Source organism: Rhinatrema bivittatum, chromosome 4 (assembly GCF_901001135.1).
Source record: "Rhinatrema bivittatum chromosome 4, aRhiBiv1.1, whole genome shotgun sequence".
Classification (NCBI taxonomy): Eukaryota; Metazoa; Chordata; class Amphibia; order Gymnophiona; family Rhinatrematidae; genus Rhinatrema; species Rhinatrema bivittatum.
The window spans coordinates 331,988,653-332,006,299 of record NC_042618.1 but is presented as its reverse complement, the minus strand read 5'-3'; the positions used below and the strand labels follow the sequence as shown (position 1 = coordinate 332,006,299).

Genomic DNA, 17,647 nt, shown 5'->3' with positions numbered 1-17,647 from the left:
GTTTTTAAATATGTAACAGCTGTTAATTTTTCACTAGAATTGGAGTTTTATGTTCTTATAGGCTTAATGAAAATTTGACAAAAAATAGAAAGAAAAAAAAAAAGTTGAGACATTTGGTTTGAATTTCCAAAAACACGAAAACCAAATGCTCCAGATCAAGGACAGCTGAAGCAGAAATGTTTTGGAGGTGGTGCAGATTTATTTTAAAAAGAAGGGTTCATATAACCTTCAGTGTTCCGGTTTGGGCCAATGCATTAATAGACTTATTTACTTAGTCTAGAAGCTCACACACTGCTAGCGCCTTACAAGGGGTGAAATACTAGAGTTTGAAGCCGAAACTGAAGTTCTGTTTGAGATTCTGTAGGATGAATGCTTCAAGCCAAGAAAAGGCAGCAGCTCCACATCATAAAAGCTTCAGCAGAGGCCATGCCCAGGGAGCCAGGGGCAGTGCGAGCAGGAAAAACAGAGGTCCTCAGAGCAGAGGCTAGGCAACAGTCATACAAATCACCTCATAAAACTGTACAAAACCGGCATTTACAACATTTATTTTAGGAAATACATATTAAACATAAATTTTTATTTATTTATACAAAAAAGTCAAATTTGTCATAATGCATAACAAAAAAAAAGGCAATTTGAATAGATCTTGTGGTGAAAAGGTTACTTTTTTTCTTTTTTGCAAACAGAAAAATTAGAATACAAAAAGTTCCATTTCATTCTTTACCCTGCTGAGATAATTGGAAACAACTAAAGAAGGATGACATTTACTGAAGTGCATCAAACAAGTTTTCCCCCTTAATACATTTGAAATATATATTTTTTTTCAGATAATACATTTTTTTTTGCTAGAATATAGCAAGTCAGCAAGTAAATATTTTTAGTATTTTTTTTCTTTTTTTTTTTTTAATTAAATGACAGAGCTTGGTAAACATTTCTGCATTTTTCAGGAAAGGAGGTGCCAACAGCCCAGCATCTGTATTTATTGCCCAATCACGCACACACTAGTAAAAAGATACACAGTTTTGCAATCCCCTAAATAATAAAGCAGTCCCCAGGTGTTAATGGTGATTTGCAAATATATATCTGGAAAATCTGCAATGAAGGTGAGTCTTTTTCTGTTTAAGAAACCTCTGCTCAGTTAATTAGTTAAAATAGAATTAGATCTAAAAAAAATAAACATGGAGAATATTTTTGGTGGCTGCATAGAGAACTGCTGCTAGAATTTTACAAGAGATAGACATCACACCACAGACAGTGGCTACTGGCAAACATCCTGTGTTAGAAAAGGTCCTCAGCCTGTCAGAACAACATGCACCAAGTGCATTTGCTTAAATCAGGCCCAAGGGCAGGGCAGATATGAAAACAAAATGAGAGAAAGCAAGGTGAGGAAAGACTAGAGAGAAACAAGAGAAAGGGAGGTGTCTCCAGCTAGTCCTTCAGAGAAGAATTCTACCTAGACATCTTGGGACCTCAGATTATGGCAAGACCTGAAGACCATGACTCCTCCATGCAATATCCCTCCTAGGAGAAAACAGAACTTGAGAACAGCAGAGTGCATTAAGGTCAACTTGTGATGGAGCACCATTGCAATAATTATACTTCCATCATTCGAAAATCTCTATGCAGGCACACACTATATAAAATCAGATGTCAAATACAGCATGCCGCGTTCCCCAAAACACAGTGCTAAGTAAGAGCCAGCCAGTAGGTTCAAGAGCAGGGAATTCTGCTGCCTAAAGAGGTCAAAATGAAATCCAGGAGCCTTGAGCGCTGTTAAATTTCAGTCCTACCCACAACTACTGCCAGACGAAAACAGAACGCAAATGTGAAGCAATGTTCTTACTAAGCTGATATACTGCCAACTGGCAAGGACGGTTACATTTTAACCAGAAAGCTGAGCAGTTCTAACCTAAAAAAGACAGAAGAGTTTAACCATCTTCTTGAAAGTTCAGTTTTCATAGTAACTGTGATGCAGAGGTGCATTAAGCTACGGAAAATGGATATGTGACTGCAGTGTCTTCTCCAACATAACCAGCCCATTGCACAATGCAACAAACATGCATCCATTAATAGCAAGCCCTTGTGCTTCTCCCAGTCCTCTGGAGGACAAAGTTCCAGGTCTAATTCAGTAATGCAGTTTTATGCACCTCAACTACATTTGGGAATAGTATTCAAAAATATAGCGATTTCCAATGTCAGAGAGGATCATTAGCTCAATGCAAGGAGGGGCATTATTGCCCAAGCTTCTTTTAATCTCATATTATGCATAACAAAAAAGTCTCACAATGTATAGCAGAAGCCATTTATATCCAAGCATTTGGCAGCAACACTGGTTTGAATAAATCTTATATCTATGATATTGTATTTTGATGCAAAACACACTAAATTTAACTGGACCTAAAATAAACTGAATTGCCTGGAACAAATCTTACTAGTGAACTAGAGCCAGGTGGTCACCCCTACAGCAGCCCAACTCTCTGTTTGTCCTACAAACATGCTGAGGGATGTGAAAGAGAACCAAGAGGAGGTCAGCATTATGGTCACTAATTTAGTTAGCTTGCCCTGCAATTTTTATCTGTCATCTGAGATGAATATTACCCTTTCATGCGTCTGATACCATGATACATGTAGCAAGCTAGAATAAAAAGCATGTGTGCTGTACATCAAACCAAGTGGTAATAGCAAGTCACTATACAGTATTTTCCTACTGCATAACAGATTTTAAATGCATGTGTTTTCACTAGCGTTGCTTGTAAATAAATTGGATACAGTGTGAAGGGTCATAGCTAGGGGAGGACATAATGGCTGCACAGTAAAACTCAAGATGACGTGAATACATTTAAAAAATCGACAACACCTTTTTAATGCTTTGGCACTGTGAATCCTCATGTTTCCCCTTCCTAGCGCTAAGTATGGGTACAAAACCAAAACCAAGGGAATCAGAGCATGTTATTTGAGAGACTTTGGCAGCCTTTAAAAAAAAAAAAAAAAATCCCACACAATATCCTTGTGTTCACAATCAGGATGTTAGTTTAGAATGATTTCTGCAACCAAGCCAAATGGTGCTGTCTGATGTCAGAATCGCGTCCTTTTGTCCACACCTTTCAAATCCTAAATGTTGCTTCTGATGGTTGTGACTTTCTATGCAGTCAAACAGAAAAACCTGACAGGAAGTACAAGTCTGAACCCTCAAATGAAATGACCAATCCAACCCTGCCTACTCCTACTCCATGTAATTCAGCCAAGCAGGAAGCAATAAGCCAAAGTCTTATTTGGGCTCGTTTGCTTATCCAGTCCATTTTCACTCTGACACAATTACAACACAGCTGTAACCTTCAATGGAAAAAAAAAATACATACAAAAATTACCAGACCACAAATCTCCCTGGGGTATGGAGATTTAAAAGAAGTATCTCGTATCCTTGACCAGCTCTTCTCCCAACGCAAAGAAAGCCTTTAATAGTACACATTCCCCTTTGATTATTGATTTGGCTACAAGCTACGGGGCAGAAAAACTTAACTATTGTGTTTACTGACAATTAAAAAGGCACTTGTCCTTTAACCCTCACTGTAATTTCCTGTTTTTTATTTTTGTTTTTCTCTTTTGTGATGGGTGAGTTAATACTGCAATGCTTGCTTCTTGATATGTCCATCTCACACCCGTTTTCAAAATTTATGGATCATATGCACTTGGTCTACTATTTAGTAGGAAACCAGTCCTGTTCGCTAAATATACCATGGGACATTCAGAACACCAGCCACAAGTTAAAACACTCTCCTTTGCTGACATCAATGTACTATCTAGTGACATCAGCTAAGTGTTTGATCTCAGCTGGATTAAAAAAAATGCACCTAGAGCTTTGCATTCTGCTTATGCTGTTCAGTAACTATAGGACACATTAGTAATTAGAGAGATATTATCAGGAAGCAGGAGAGTAAGCGCACGATATGTCCCCCAAAAAACAGGTTTGTTTTTTTTTCATGGTGAATCGTTACCTAAGCATCACTCAGTCTTTTGATCCAAGTCTCTCCGAAATGCCCACACATCTTTCCCAAGAAAAAGCTGGCCCTTCCCTCAGCACAGTTTCCCCTCTGCTGTTATCACTAAGCTGAATATTTCTCATCTTGGTTTAAAAAAAAAAAAAAAAGAAAGAAAAGAGAACTTAGCAAGGGAAGAAACAGGGTATATGGAACACATTTGGTTTCAAGACAGACTGTCCAACATTAAGATCCAGCTGTCATATGCTTGCAAGGGGGCGGGAGGGGAAAAAAAAGAAAAAAAAAAAAAAGTAAGAATCATGTAAAACTGGCCCATCTGTCTAACAATTTCTAATAAACTATTTCTGAAGCTTTGGTACTTTCCCCTATTCCAATGCCGGTAACAAAAGCATTAAACCATTTTGCAATACAAGAACTGGAAAACTGAGTAATTAAAGGCAAGCCACAGTTTATTGCAAGAGGAAAGACTCGCTCACTCCCACAAAATATATATTTCTTGCCATTGGGAGTTCAGCAATTTAAAAAAAACCCACATCTAGAGTTTCTGGCAACTGGATGCCAAAAATCCTGCAGTTTTTGCCGTTTTTACCTCAACTTCCAATTCTGGTGTCACTGCCATACGTGAAGAGACCCACTTGTTCGGAAATAGGACCCATCTCCAGCCAGGTGGCCAAGGCTTCTGACTGCTCAATAACCTCCATGATTTTTTTTAAAAAAGATTTTTAAGTTACGGTTTTCCACGTCATTCTCTTTAGTCTTACCTACCTAATTATATGGCACATTCCCATCGAAAAAAAGTTCAACTCACCCACCGCTTAGGACGGAAGTAAATACTAAGAGCACAAAGCCAGTGCCAGGACGACTCTTCCACCCACCATTAATACAATTTCCTGTTATTTGGTCAAGTAACATTGGCAGCGTGTACAAGGAACAACAAAAGAAACATAGGCATAGAGAAGGTCCTGTGTGCAGAAGACGACTTTTACATTTCGTTGGCCACAATCTCTTTTTCCGTCACGCCGTTTGAAAGCATGTTTCCTTCATTGAGGCGCTTTACTCGATAAGCTTCAAAATGGATGTTGCTGGTGATGTCCTTTATGTTCTGCATGTGTGTCCTGGGGGAAAAGGGAACAGAGCGTTTGGTGAGAATGGATTTTGCATGGATGCTCGAAATCAGCACAAGCCATTTTTTGTTGTATTCTACTCGTGTGTCTTCGGAGAGCAGCAGAATGCTCACAAAAAAAAAAAAAACCCAACCCCAAAACAACACACCCCGTGTGTGTGTAGCCAAACCCCCAAACTGGATGACAGGATGCAGGTTCTTCACACAGGCATTTTGAGTAATCCTGCTTTTTTTTTTAGTTTAACACTTGGGGTGGAGAGAGATAAGACGAGCTATAATTTTCTACACGCAAAAATGTCTGGTCTTTCTTTTGCCGTCATTAGGGGGAATCATTAAGAGATGCGCTTGGTAGTCAGGTTTTTAAGTTGCTATAAAGGATGTGGGGGGGGGGGGGAGGGCAGTTATTTCTGTGTCAAAATGACTTCTCATAAGAGCTTCGGCTCTCCTTCAGTGACATAAATGAAAGATATACAATACAACCATTAAGAGGAGAAAACAGTCCGCTGGCTCATGAAGTATATTACAATATTGCCAACATCCACTTCTCAAAAGCAAAATGCATCAATCAATGCTGAAAGCTGGATAAAATAAGAGACTGGCAATCCCCCATTCCCTGTGTTAGGGTAGATGGTGCAAAATGGTAACTGCTGGACACCTTCAGTTGGCAAGATACAATTTACAAATCACAAAAAAAAAAAAAAAAAAGTAATTGGGCTCCTCAGGGTTCTCCCTCTATTTTCACTCCCAAAAAGGCAGACTGATCCATTATTTAGTTATGCAGTTCTATGGTATTTTATATAGTGAAATTGTACATCAAATGAGAAATGTTCTAGGTTACCAGTTTTTATACTGCCTGTTTTTTATTTAAATGTTCGAACTATTGACTTTGTTCTTCACTCCAAAAAATATTTTTTGGAAACACAGGATGCAAGCATTAATCAACCAATTTTTTATATTCACTGCAAAATTAATAAACATTTTCAAAGCAGGTGTACCGTGTTGAATTAGCCAAGAAATAAAATACCTATAAAAAAATTTTTTAAAGCACCTAAAGGTGTCATGATTGAAGCATCAAACTAAAAAAGTATGTTTTTGTTTTTTCTATGTTCTAGTTTACTATAGTCTCTGCCTTTGCTAATTTTCTAAAAAAACAAAACACAAAAAAAAAAACCAAAAAAACCCCAAACAAACCACCAACTGCTTCACCCTATGTTTAGACACCCTGTCCCCTCAGATATCCAGGTCTCTGTACCTCCCTTGGATCAAAGAGAAATTTCTCTGGAAGATCACTACTGTTCGGAAATCTGCCCACAGTGTGGCAGTGTTGATCCAGGAAACAAAGTAGTGATGGAGATGCCAGCTGTGGAAAATCCCTCCCATCAATTATGGAAGGCTAGCTGCACAAGAAGCATCAGATAAATGCACAGGCTCACTCCTTTCAGGATCACCACTACACTGCTACTTATGTAAATTTTAAGCTCACTTGCAAAAACCCGATTGTGGTCCCCCCTCTTCCTTTACTTCCACCTCCAAAACAGCTTTGCAAACTTTTAGCATCTGCCATCGCTTCAGCACCACGTCAGGGGCCATGATGTGGGAGGGGGGAGAGCACAACTGTGAGGCCACCGACAAGGCAAATGCTTAAGAGGGATGTGGGTAGTGTCTGTGAAAATTCAGAATGGTGGAACACTACAATGTTTATGCAACAAAAGTGTGACTTTTTGTACATGCACAGACGTTTACTAGTATTAGGATGCCAATTTTGTAATTTGCCATGATCAGGTCGCCATCAATTCATGAGCCGTTTGCCATTCCCAGGCCGAAGCAATATAGCACGCTCAGCCTAGTGCAGTTTAAAGCTCGGCTGGACATGCTAGAATAACTCCCGATGCCCTAATGGGATTAGTGTTTCGGACACTAATAGTAGCTAATAGTGCTCAGCAAATGTAAATGCGGCTATTAGCTACTGTCCACGATGCAGAAAAACCCCCGGCGCCCAACACACGCTCGTTGATGTGGCAAACTTAATGCCAGCCCCAGAGCTGGCATTGTCATATCGCGAGGCAAGGGCTCAAGAAAACAAAAAATCCCGTCACTGGTTCCTCCTATTTAGTATTATTGCAATATTAAGATCCACTGCTTGCAGGGACTGAAATTTACAAAAAAAGGACTTGCTAGAGTGGGCACACAATACAAACGTACAATATACCATGCTGCAGGCGTGCGTGTATACGGTGCGTGTGAGTTATCTGTGGCGGGATAAAACGTACGCTCATATTGAGCGTCTGTTTTTCTAACCTGTGCACAGCCACGTCTCCATGTCGCTCAGTACTTTTGAGTGCTAGTTTGTCCCTTGCATGTCCTTTTTAGCACAGCCGCTAATTTACATACTACATCGGGTGTGGATGTGTGCGCGTTAGGGAAACAAGTGCCCAACACAAGCGCCCGTTTTATCGTGCACTTTTACTGCATCGGCCGCCCCTCGGCATGAAAAGATTATGTTTTAAATTCCCCTACAATATGTTCACTCGATAGGTGGCAGTTTTCTCCCAAAGATTACTTGGGAGACAAAGGGTCATTTGGATTCTGCACATCCTGGAATGCACTAATCTCGCTCCGCCACATCTCTGCAGAAAAAAAAAAAAAAAGAGGTCAAACCTGGATCTTCTGTTGCTATCCAGGTCAGATGAGAAGGAAAAAAACAATTGGTGGTAGAATGTGCTGATTACTACATATTTTTTTGGATCTTAAAATGAGAGATGTGGTACCAATATCTGAAGCAATGTTGGTGCCCATCTATCATTTCATCCTTTAGCCAACTAAGGTCTGACATTCTGTGGATGGGTCAGCCCATTCTCATTGGGGAGCATGGCTGGACCCTGCCCCTGGGCCTGTTCCTCTCTTGGTTCCAAAAGGGCTGGGACCTTCCGGAGGGATGAGGTGCCTGGAACTAAGTTCCTGTAAGGTCTAAAGCATTGCAAGCCTCTGCCCCTGGTTCTTCTGGGGGGGGGGGGGGGGGGGGGGGGGGGCACTGGGATCTTTTACTCCTGTCTTCCGGTAGCCCAGGCACTGGGGATTCTCCCCATTTGCTGGCTAACTTCTCCAATTTGTTTCTGAACAAGAGAGATCCTTTAAAAGGCATTCTTGTGAGATTTGCTTTAGAGGTCACTTCAGCAGACCAATTCCGCAGCCATAGTTGTCTTCTGGCTGCCAGAAACAAGGCTACTCCTCTGGCTGAGGTACGCACCAGATCTAAGCTTGCGTCAGTCAGGAAGGCTGCTGCAGGGTCCATCATTTCACCAGTATACGTTACGGAGTTATTTGCCTCGAGAGAAAGGAGCAAGCAGGAACGTGCCACCAGTGCGCAGCAGGAAGCAATCTGCAGTGTCATTGCTGTTGCGTGGAAGACCTGCTTAAGAATGGATTCCAGTCGTCTATCCTGAGTATCCTTCAATGCAGCCCTTCCCTCAACAGGAATGGTTGTTTGCTTTGAGATGGCAGAGACCATGGCATCCACTTTCGAAAAAGCTGGCGTTCCTTGGTCACTGGTTCCAGAGGGTATATAGGGCTTCCAAGGCCGACCCCCTTTAAAGCTGGCCTCTGGGGCATCCCACTCCAGATCAATCAGTTCCTGGATGGCTTCCATCATTGGGAAGTAGCATGAGGCTTTCCGAAGGGACACCAGAAGGGGGTTCTTTTTTGGTTCCGCCACAGGGTCCGTGCCTGGAATACCCAGAGTCTTCAGAGTCTGGGAAACAAGGGTTGTTAATTCATCCCTGTGGAAGAAATAAAGCATGGTTCGGTATGATTCCAGGCCTGGAAGGATCTCTCTTCCTTCCAGGGAGCCGCCATCATCTGAGGTATCTGGGTCCCTGTCAGGGAAATTCTTGGTTAGACAAGGCATGTCTCTAGGCATCCGAGCAGGGCTGGGATCATCTTGTGCTTCCGGCAGGGGTTGAGCCCGGGATGCAGCCAGGGCCGACTGTGCCTGAACAAAGGCTTGCAGAACTTGGAAAAATTCTAACCAGGAGAAGGCCCCTGGGTCCATGTTAATCCCAGGGGGAGTTGGAGTAGGGGACCCTGAGGTGTTCTTCTGTGGGGAAGCCATTTTGGAGTTGCATAGATCCATGCAGCTATCATCTGTAGCAGTTCCAGACCATCCCCAGACAGTGAGGGACCAGGCTTTGGTTCCCCCTGGCTTCTTCGCAATGCCGACACAGGCAAGGGTCCAGTTCAGGCTGCGTGGCTCTTATGTGGCAGGCTGTGCAAAAGAGAGTGCCTTCTTGGACGCTGGTGCCATAGCCTCTATGTCTAGGCGCACAGGTAATGAACTTCAATGCGCGCGTGTGGTTGTAAGCACGGCAGTGCGTGTAGTTGTGACCGTGGAGTGCGCTCAACTGCACGCGTTTGTATTTGGCATGCGCAAGTTAGGCACATTGGCTGCCTGGCCTGCCCCAAGCATACCGCCAGTCGAGAAGGGAAGATGGCGCTGACGCCCACTGCGTGTAAGATGGCACCCCCGATGGTCTCCACGTGGACCCCTGCACCAGCTCAGGGCCTAGCCCAACCACGGCTGCTCAACCCGATTGAAGAAAAAACAGAATCAGTACGGTAATCCGAGCCTCGGGAGATGGTTTTCTGCTTACCTGGTCTCGGCGCTTACTGATCGTGTGCTGGGACGGTCTCCAGCTGCGGGGGGGAAGAGGGCTTTACCTTCACTGCCACGCTTGGATGTGCACCCACTGCCTTTCAGCCACGCTGGGGGCTAAGTCCACGTCATGAGCCAGCTACCGGACCAAGGCACATCTCTGAGGGCTATCAGAAATCACCTCAGGAATTCTCAACTGGGGGAGGGACCCTTAGGTTTCACCGCATGAGAGCGGGTCTCGGTCTTCTTTAAAGGTAAAATTTTCTATTTTCTTCTTTGCTGTAATTCTTAACATTATTCTAGTGTGTGGGATAGTGTCCACATCTGCTAGGAGATGGAGAGATACTGAAGAGCTGAGGTTACTGCAGAGGTATATCTAGAGTGACGTCAGCTTTGAAATCTGACTCAGTCTCCCATCTGCTAGCAGATTGAGATTAAGACACTAAAATCAGCAAGGGGTGGGAGGAGTTATGTCTTGCTGCTCGACTCCGTAAGGGACACAAAACTATTTGGATCCTGACAAAACCCACGAAAAGGAAGTTTCTCATTTAAAAGAATTTATTAAAATTGACCCTGTTTCCAAGCCAACAGCCTGCCCCCATGGTAAGCAATCACAGGGTTAGATTTAAAAAGCAGTTATCTTCCTGTGACAGCTGGACCTGGGCTCGTGATGTTTCTTTGGAATTTCATGCCTACAGTAACATTAACAGTTAAGTTATCACCATCACAGCAACATAATGAAATATTAAAGCAGATGCAATTTCCATATGGCTGGTGATCAATAATGATTAATATTCTTAGGAAAAAAAAATACACACCCCTATTTCTCTTTTAAAAGAAAAAACCATACAAACGTGAAACTGGATGTCTCCTTGAAAAGGTAAAGTACAGTGTAATATGCAGATAAAATCATGCCCCATTTTTTGGCAAGGCCTTTGTTGCCAGGACAGTCAATCATCCATCCCATATTTCAGGGAAGGCCGAAAGGCTAGAGGGGCAGGTAGAGAGGTAGCTGTTGAGATTTTTTTTTTTTCCTCGTAACTGAGCAAGCCAGTAGAATAAAGTGCTGTGATTGGAATCAAAAGGTGTCTGCTGCCCATGTGTTCAATCCTGGAACACACATTCAAAACAAACCTAACAAAAAAAAAACAAAAAAACAAAAACACACCAACCTGATCAGGAGATCCCGCAGGTATGCAAACTCACAGTGTCCGGTATTCTCAACTAAAATTAGGAGAAAGTAAAAATATTATTATACATCTAATATCAGTATGTATAGTATGGCACGAGAGGAAGGGGATATCAACGAGACTTAGAAGAATTATGTGAACAAGTCACGAGGGAAAAAACATTTTCATTCAATGTCACATCACGTGAGTTTCAAAGGCATTTATCCAAATATGTTGAAGACAAGTGGAATGCATCTCAATCAGGAAAATGGAATGATGGCTGCACCATAGATATTGCAATGTAAATCCATTTGGTGGAATCAGAAATTTAAACTTAAAACAACCCCTCATTTCTGAGGCCCAGGCCATAAATTCTGACCCTATACCACTAGTAATAAGTCCTTAAGAGTATGGTGGTGCAGAAGAGGATGGCACTGTTTTTGCCTCTCGCTGCAAGTGTGTGGCGACAAAGTGATTCTAGGAATCCTTGTGGGCCTGCTGGTTATTCAAGTCCAGCTGGCCATCTGTTTCCATGGATGGTTATGTACAAGGGCACATCCTGTGGCACCTGGGAGCAGGCATGGACCAACTATATTATGAGATCCTTCGGCCTTCTCTGGAAATTTCCTCCTGTGAAGAATTCAGTGATTCTCTGCGAGTACTGATGAGATTATGCTAGAAGAATGACCAATGCACCTGGACTATAAGAAGAAAGATGGATCATATCTTGATGCACCGCAGCAGGAAGGGAACCGCTAGCAATGTGCTAGCGAGAGAATAGTGTCCTCATCTGCTAGGGAGACTGAGAAATTCTGAGGAGCTGAGGTCATTGCAGGGGTATATCTAGATTGACATCAGCTTTGAAATCTGACTCAGTCTCCCATCTGCTAGCAGAGGAGCACATAACCCACTGGCCCTGAGTCCATCTGGCTACACGCTAGGAAAACTGTGTGTATTTCTTGCTACTGTTACCTTCGCTGTGGAATCCCACATCTCATCCTTGTGATTTTTGTTGTTTGACTGCTGGTATCGCAGAAGAATAAAAGCTTTTGATAGTTTAAAATATAATTTTGTGTGAGACTGATGAATAGATTCCAGGGTTGTGGATTAGAGGTCTTGGGTCTACTAAACTCAATAGATATAGGGGGACTGAAGAATTTATGCATGGGGCAATTTGATAGTCACAGAGAGGAAAATGTTGATTTGGTAAGTCGGCTCAGAGGCTTTGGTATAACTGTCTACATGCTAAGTCTAACCCACCATCTAACAGACCATTGTGTTTTTGAACCCACAGAACTCAGGTCAGGACCACAAAAAACCGTACATCTGACCTTTTGTTGTGTGCACCCCTCATCTGGGCTTATATTTTCTTTACTCGTTGAGTCTTGCAGAGCAGGAATGCCCCAAAATTTCCAAGCCCACTTTTCAGTCACAAGTCTCGTGCCACCTGCCACAGTGCAGTGTTGCCATGCGAAAGATCAGGGTTCAATTTTCAGCTTGGCCAGCCGGAGGAGGAGGGAATTTCAGCCACCACCACAAATTGGTTGACACCTACTCACTAGATCTAGTTAGTGTGCACATCTACTGGGTTTTGGGGACAGCTAGCATCTGTGGTTTCTGGTCAGGTATTGCTAATACAATGATTGGGCTAAGGAGCCTTAAAAAAAAAAAATAGGGGAAATACCCCAGAGGTAGCTGTGAATGAAGACTGGTGGCGCTATTGCCCAAAAGAAACCAAATCGAATCGAGCTGGAAGTCCAAAAGGAGTAGGAGAAGTTACTGTGCCAAAAATACAATTAAAATGAAATAAAATAAAAAAAAAGCCCAAAGCAGAATACAATGCATCTAACATACAATCAGTTTGTGATATCACCCAATAAACTGATACAGACTTACCAACCACTGCACGTTCTACTTCTTGTTAAACTTCTATCATCCTCTTCTTCTACTCCCAGTTAGAACCATCCTTGTTTTATTGTAACTGCTTTTCTGTGCACTTGTTATAATTTGTTATATTTTGTAAATGTATACTCATGTTATAGTTAAGTACGTTTATAATTTATTGATCACCCCTTGTTTTATGTAAACCGACATGATACGAACTCCGTGAATGCCGGTATAGAAAAAACTCAAATAAATAAATAAATAAATAAATATTTCTCAGATGTGAGAGTAGTTTTGATTTTCCTGGTGGTATGAACACAATGGGTCTGTTCTGTGACTCATCCTGTAGTCTTCTGGGAATGACTATGTATTTGGGGCAAAAGAGCAGCTCTGCTCAACAGACCAAAACATCTGGTCAGAATGCAGCTGCTCTACTCCAAAAGAGATATGCAGCAGCAGCTTGTTGGGTGTGTTCTCAACCAGAATAATTAGAATCAACAAACCTGGTTTTACTGCACAAATTCAATGTAGCTAACTTATTGACAGTATACAAAAATGAGCCAGCAGGAGGAATACTTCACTCTGCCCCTCCCCTCCCACCAAGTAAGGATGTGCAATCTTTTTGCAAGAGGTTTGCAAACCTATGGGAAACATCTGTAAGCTCATTGGATCCTGTCATCCAACCGCCGTTGAAGAGGCTTTCCCAAGCCCTCTCCAGCATGGGCAAAATTATGCAGCAGATGTATGGCAATTGGACACGGATCATAGCAACAATGTGTGATATTCTAGTGGATCTGTAGCTGATCCCCCAGAATCCTTTATTAGTGAAATGCCCCAGGGGTCTACACTGGGACCTGTGCTATTTTAGCATATTCATAAATGATCTGGAGAAAGGAACAAGTGAGGTGACCAAGTTTTCAAATGAAACAAAATTGTTTTGAGTTAAAACAGTGGATTTGTAAGGAACTGCAGAAGGACCTTGGGCACCAAAATGGCAGATGCAATTTAATGTGAGCAAGTACAAAGTCCACATTAAAATAATCCCAGCTACAGGTACGCAATGTTGGACTCTTGTGTTGGAAGTCACCACCCTGGAAAGGATCTCTGAATCCTTGTGGACAACTCTTGACATCTTCACAGCTCAGTGGGTGGTGGCAGTCAAAAAGGCAAATAGAATGTCAGAAATTATTCGGAAAAGAAGAGAACACAAAATTGAGAACACCATAATGCCTTTGTATAGCTCTGTGGTGAGGCTGCACCACGAGTACTGTGTGCAGTTCTGGTCACCCCATCTAACAAAAAAATAAGACATAGTGGACATGGAGAAGGTACAGAGAAGGACGACAAAAATGATAGAGGAGATGGAAGTGCTCAGTTATGGAGAAAGGCTAAACAGATTTGAGCTCTTTAGCTTGGAAAAGAAATGACAAAAGGGATATGATTGAGATGTATAAAATAATGAGTGGGGTGGAATGGGTAAATAGGAACAGTTATTTACACTTCCAATGACACTCGAACCAGGAGACACTCCATGAAACTAACAACTAGCAGATTTAAAATAAAATCATAGGAAGTATTTTATTTTTACTCAGCGCATAAGCAAGCCACGAAATCTGTTACCAGAGGACGTGGTCAAGGAGACTAATATTGTGCGTTTCAAAAGAGGGTTGGACAAGTTCCTGAAGGAAAAGTCCATGAAGAGTTATTAGTCAAGTAGACTCAGGAAAGCCATCGCTTATCCCTGAGAGTGAGAAACAAGAAATAGATCAAATATTTGAGATGAGACTGTGAGATAGGATGTTGGGCTCAACAGATGTTGGTTTGACCCAGCATGGCACTTATGTTCTTATAAATCTGTGGGGATAAAGAAAATTCCACTAGATATTTTCACCGGAATAATTTGGCAAGGCAAGACATGGATTGTGGTGAACTCAGACTAGAATTTAAGTTTGATCTTGGAAATTATGCACATCCCCTTTCCCCCCCCTCCCCCCAATAGGCTCTGCAAATGTCCAGTTTCACAAAACATAATTCGGGATGCAGCCAGATATGCTAATCAAGCATTCAGTATTTACATATCTTTAAAATTTAACATGTATACATTTTTGGGCCGGATTTTAAAAGACTTATGCGCGTAGTGGTGGTTATGTACGCCGGGCCTATTTTAAAAAGGCCCGTGACATGCCTAAAGCTGCGGGACGCGTCTAAGTCCCAGGGCTTCAAAAAAGGGGCGGTCCAGGGGCGGGCAGGGCCAGAGGCCTCCGGCACAGCGGCCATTTGCCACCGTGTTGGAGGATCGCGTGTCGGCAGGCTGCCAGTGTGTGCAACTTTCGCGCAAAAGGTTAAGATAGAGGTGGGGGGTAGGATAGAGTAGGGGGAGGGAAAAGGTGAAGGCCGCAGGCATCGATGCGTGCAGGGTGCACAATTGTGCACCCCCCTGCGTACGCCGACCCCCGGTTTTATAACATGTGCGCACTGCATGCACATGTTATAAAATTGGGCGTCGTGTGAGTGCTGGGTAGCGCGTGCACATGTATGTCCATGTGCTTCTTTGAAAATCTACCCCTATATGCATAAGGGACAATTTCCTGAAATGTTTAAAAACATTTTTTTTTATATATTTCCTTACCTAGACTAGAGTTTAAAGCAGCAGTATTAACTAGATTCTATGCAATATCAGGTTACCCTTTCTAGCTCTATGGTTTCTTCCTTTCATCTTATCTCTAGGTCTCTTTTTTGACCTAATACATTTCTCTCTTGCATTCTCCCACTTTTCTAGACTAAAAGAGGTCCATCTTTATATGATGGCAATGCCCCTTTACTTAAAAAAAAATGCTCTTTGCAGAGTTCACATCAGCAGTTCCTGCCATCTCTCGAAAGGGATGCAGGAACTATGCAATAAGTGTCAGCATGGCAGCAACCCTGCTTTCATAATGATGGCAAGTTGGACAAGTAGGAACAGCTTTCAAAAATTGTAAACATAACTTCAGTACTGAAATTAAGCTTGGATCCAAACAGAGGCCCTACGCATCAAGTCTAGTATCTAAAGCAGGGCTTCCCAAACTTGTAGCCAGTGCGACCCCATTTTACCACTTGAAAATTGATATGACCCCAAAGGATGACCAAAACAAATTAGCAGGTGTGCAGTCCCCCTCCAATCATTCCTTCTCATCTTCCCCTGCACTTCAGATCACCTCTCAACCTCTTCCTGCTCCCACAGGTCATTTCTCTCAATCTCTACTCCTCTCCAAACCCATACCCTCCTGCTCGTCACACTCCCCCAGCTGATAACTTTCACCGCAAGCCCTTTTTATAACCCCCAACTGATCTTGTCTTCTCACCTCATCTCCCATCCCCTCATTTCCCAGCCTCACCTCCTTCCCTCTAACCCTTCTCTTACATCCCCCCCCAGCTGAACCCCTTTCTAGCTCCTCTTACATCCCCCCCCCCCCCAAGTTGGTTTTCTATCATTCCTCCTCTCTCACCCTCCACAGCCTGTCCTGCTCTATTTTATCAATTCTCAAAGCCTTCCTGTATCTCATCTCTCCTTTAAGTAGCCCTTCCTCCAAACATCCCCCTTGGCCAAGGTCATCTGAACACTTAATTTCAGGCTTTGGACCGAAGGTGGATGACATCCGACGGAAAGAGAGGGCAGACTGACGACAGGGGCAACATTTTTTCTCTTGGGTAGGTTTAATGGTGGGTGGCAAGTGAGTCGCAGTGGTAATTTCCACTGATCCATGCACACACTGCCCTCTCTTCCCCACCTCATGACTGCCTCCTGACAGTGACCTACAAGCGGCAGTAGTATTACTAATGAGTTAGCATAGGGATTAAGGGCTAGTGCAAGCTCACGGGCTCTGCAGCAGCCTTGATCCTTCCTTGTGCGGTGTTTCCTGTTACCACAGAAACCAATGCAAGGGCAGTTCCACTGCAGGGCCTGTGAGCACATGCTGGCTCCAGCCCAAATGCTGACTTTCACCTAGTGCTCTTGCTGCTGGTGCCTGAAAAGTTCTGCCATTTGAAGCACTTGTGACCCTCAGCTAAAGGTTTTGTGAACCCATGTGGGGTCCCGGACTCAAGGTTTGGCAAGCCTTGATCTAAAGAGTACAATCCAGCATCCATCTCCAGGGTCAACAGTGTTAACTTAGGTATTAAGTACTCTTTGTCCATAGCACACTGCTCCCCAAGCATTCTGCTGTGCATTTTCCCTTGTAAACTGAAGGATGCTTGATTTACATAGGGAGGGTGGCCATAAGAGATATAAAATTACTCAATACTAGGTAAGGCAGCTTTTTGTTGTGCAGGCCTAACACCTGATGAGAAATTAGCTCAGATTTAAAAAACTTGGTTCTTCACTACTGCAGTTCAGTTAAGCAACCTGCAGGAGCAATTGTGAATGTTTTATACTGTTATTTAATTCTGAATTATTATTACTGGGTTTGATTTTTAATTTATTTTGTTAGGAAAATTTATTTAGGATTGGTCATGACCTGATCTCTTCACACACACACACACACACGCGCATGCGAACATACCCAAATATACAATCCTAGAAGGTGGGCACTAGGGGGCAGTGCCAAATGTACTCCAAGTTTTATTTTTATGGAGTCAGTGGGTTCATGTTAAGCTGACAGCCTTTCTTCCATTTCATTATTCAACATTTGATCACAACAAGCAATCTATTAAAGAAAATCAGAATATTATATGAAAAAGAAAACCTCCCATCGCATGTTGGTTTCTTAAATGGAACCGCTAAAACTGCATGCCTTAATAATGGCTTCTGTCTTTTCCAACTAAGGCAGTTGCATAGAATACAGTAAAA

At 42.6% G+C, this 17,647-nt stretch overlaps 1 protein-coding gene across 7 annotated transcripts in view; it reads right to left on the bottom strand.

The window, feature by feature from the left end:
* Positions 1 to 529: 529 nt before the first annotated feature.
* Positions 530 to 17,647, bottom strand: part of SEPTIN9 (septin 9) — a 612,883-nt gene continuing 595,765 nt past the window's right edge. For all 7 annotated transcript variants that reach the window (XM_029600381.1, XM_029600383.1, XM_029600382.1 and 4 more), the window contains 2 exons: positions 10,942 to 10,993; positions 530 to 5,113 (listed from right to left, as the gene is read on the bottom strand). In XM_029600381.1, the coding sequence (XP_029456241.1) occupies positions 4,981 to 5,113; positions 10,942 to 10,993 (185 nt within the window). In that variant the 3' untranslated portion in view covers positions 530 to 4,980. The remainder of the gene's footprint in view (positions 5,114 to 10,941; positions 10,994 to 17,647) is intronic.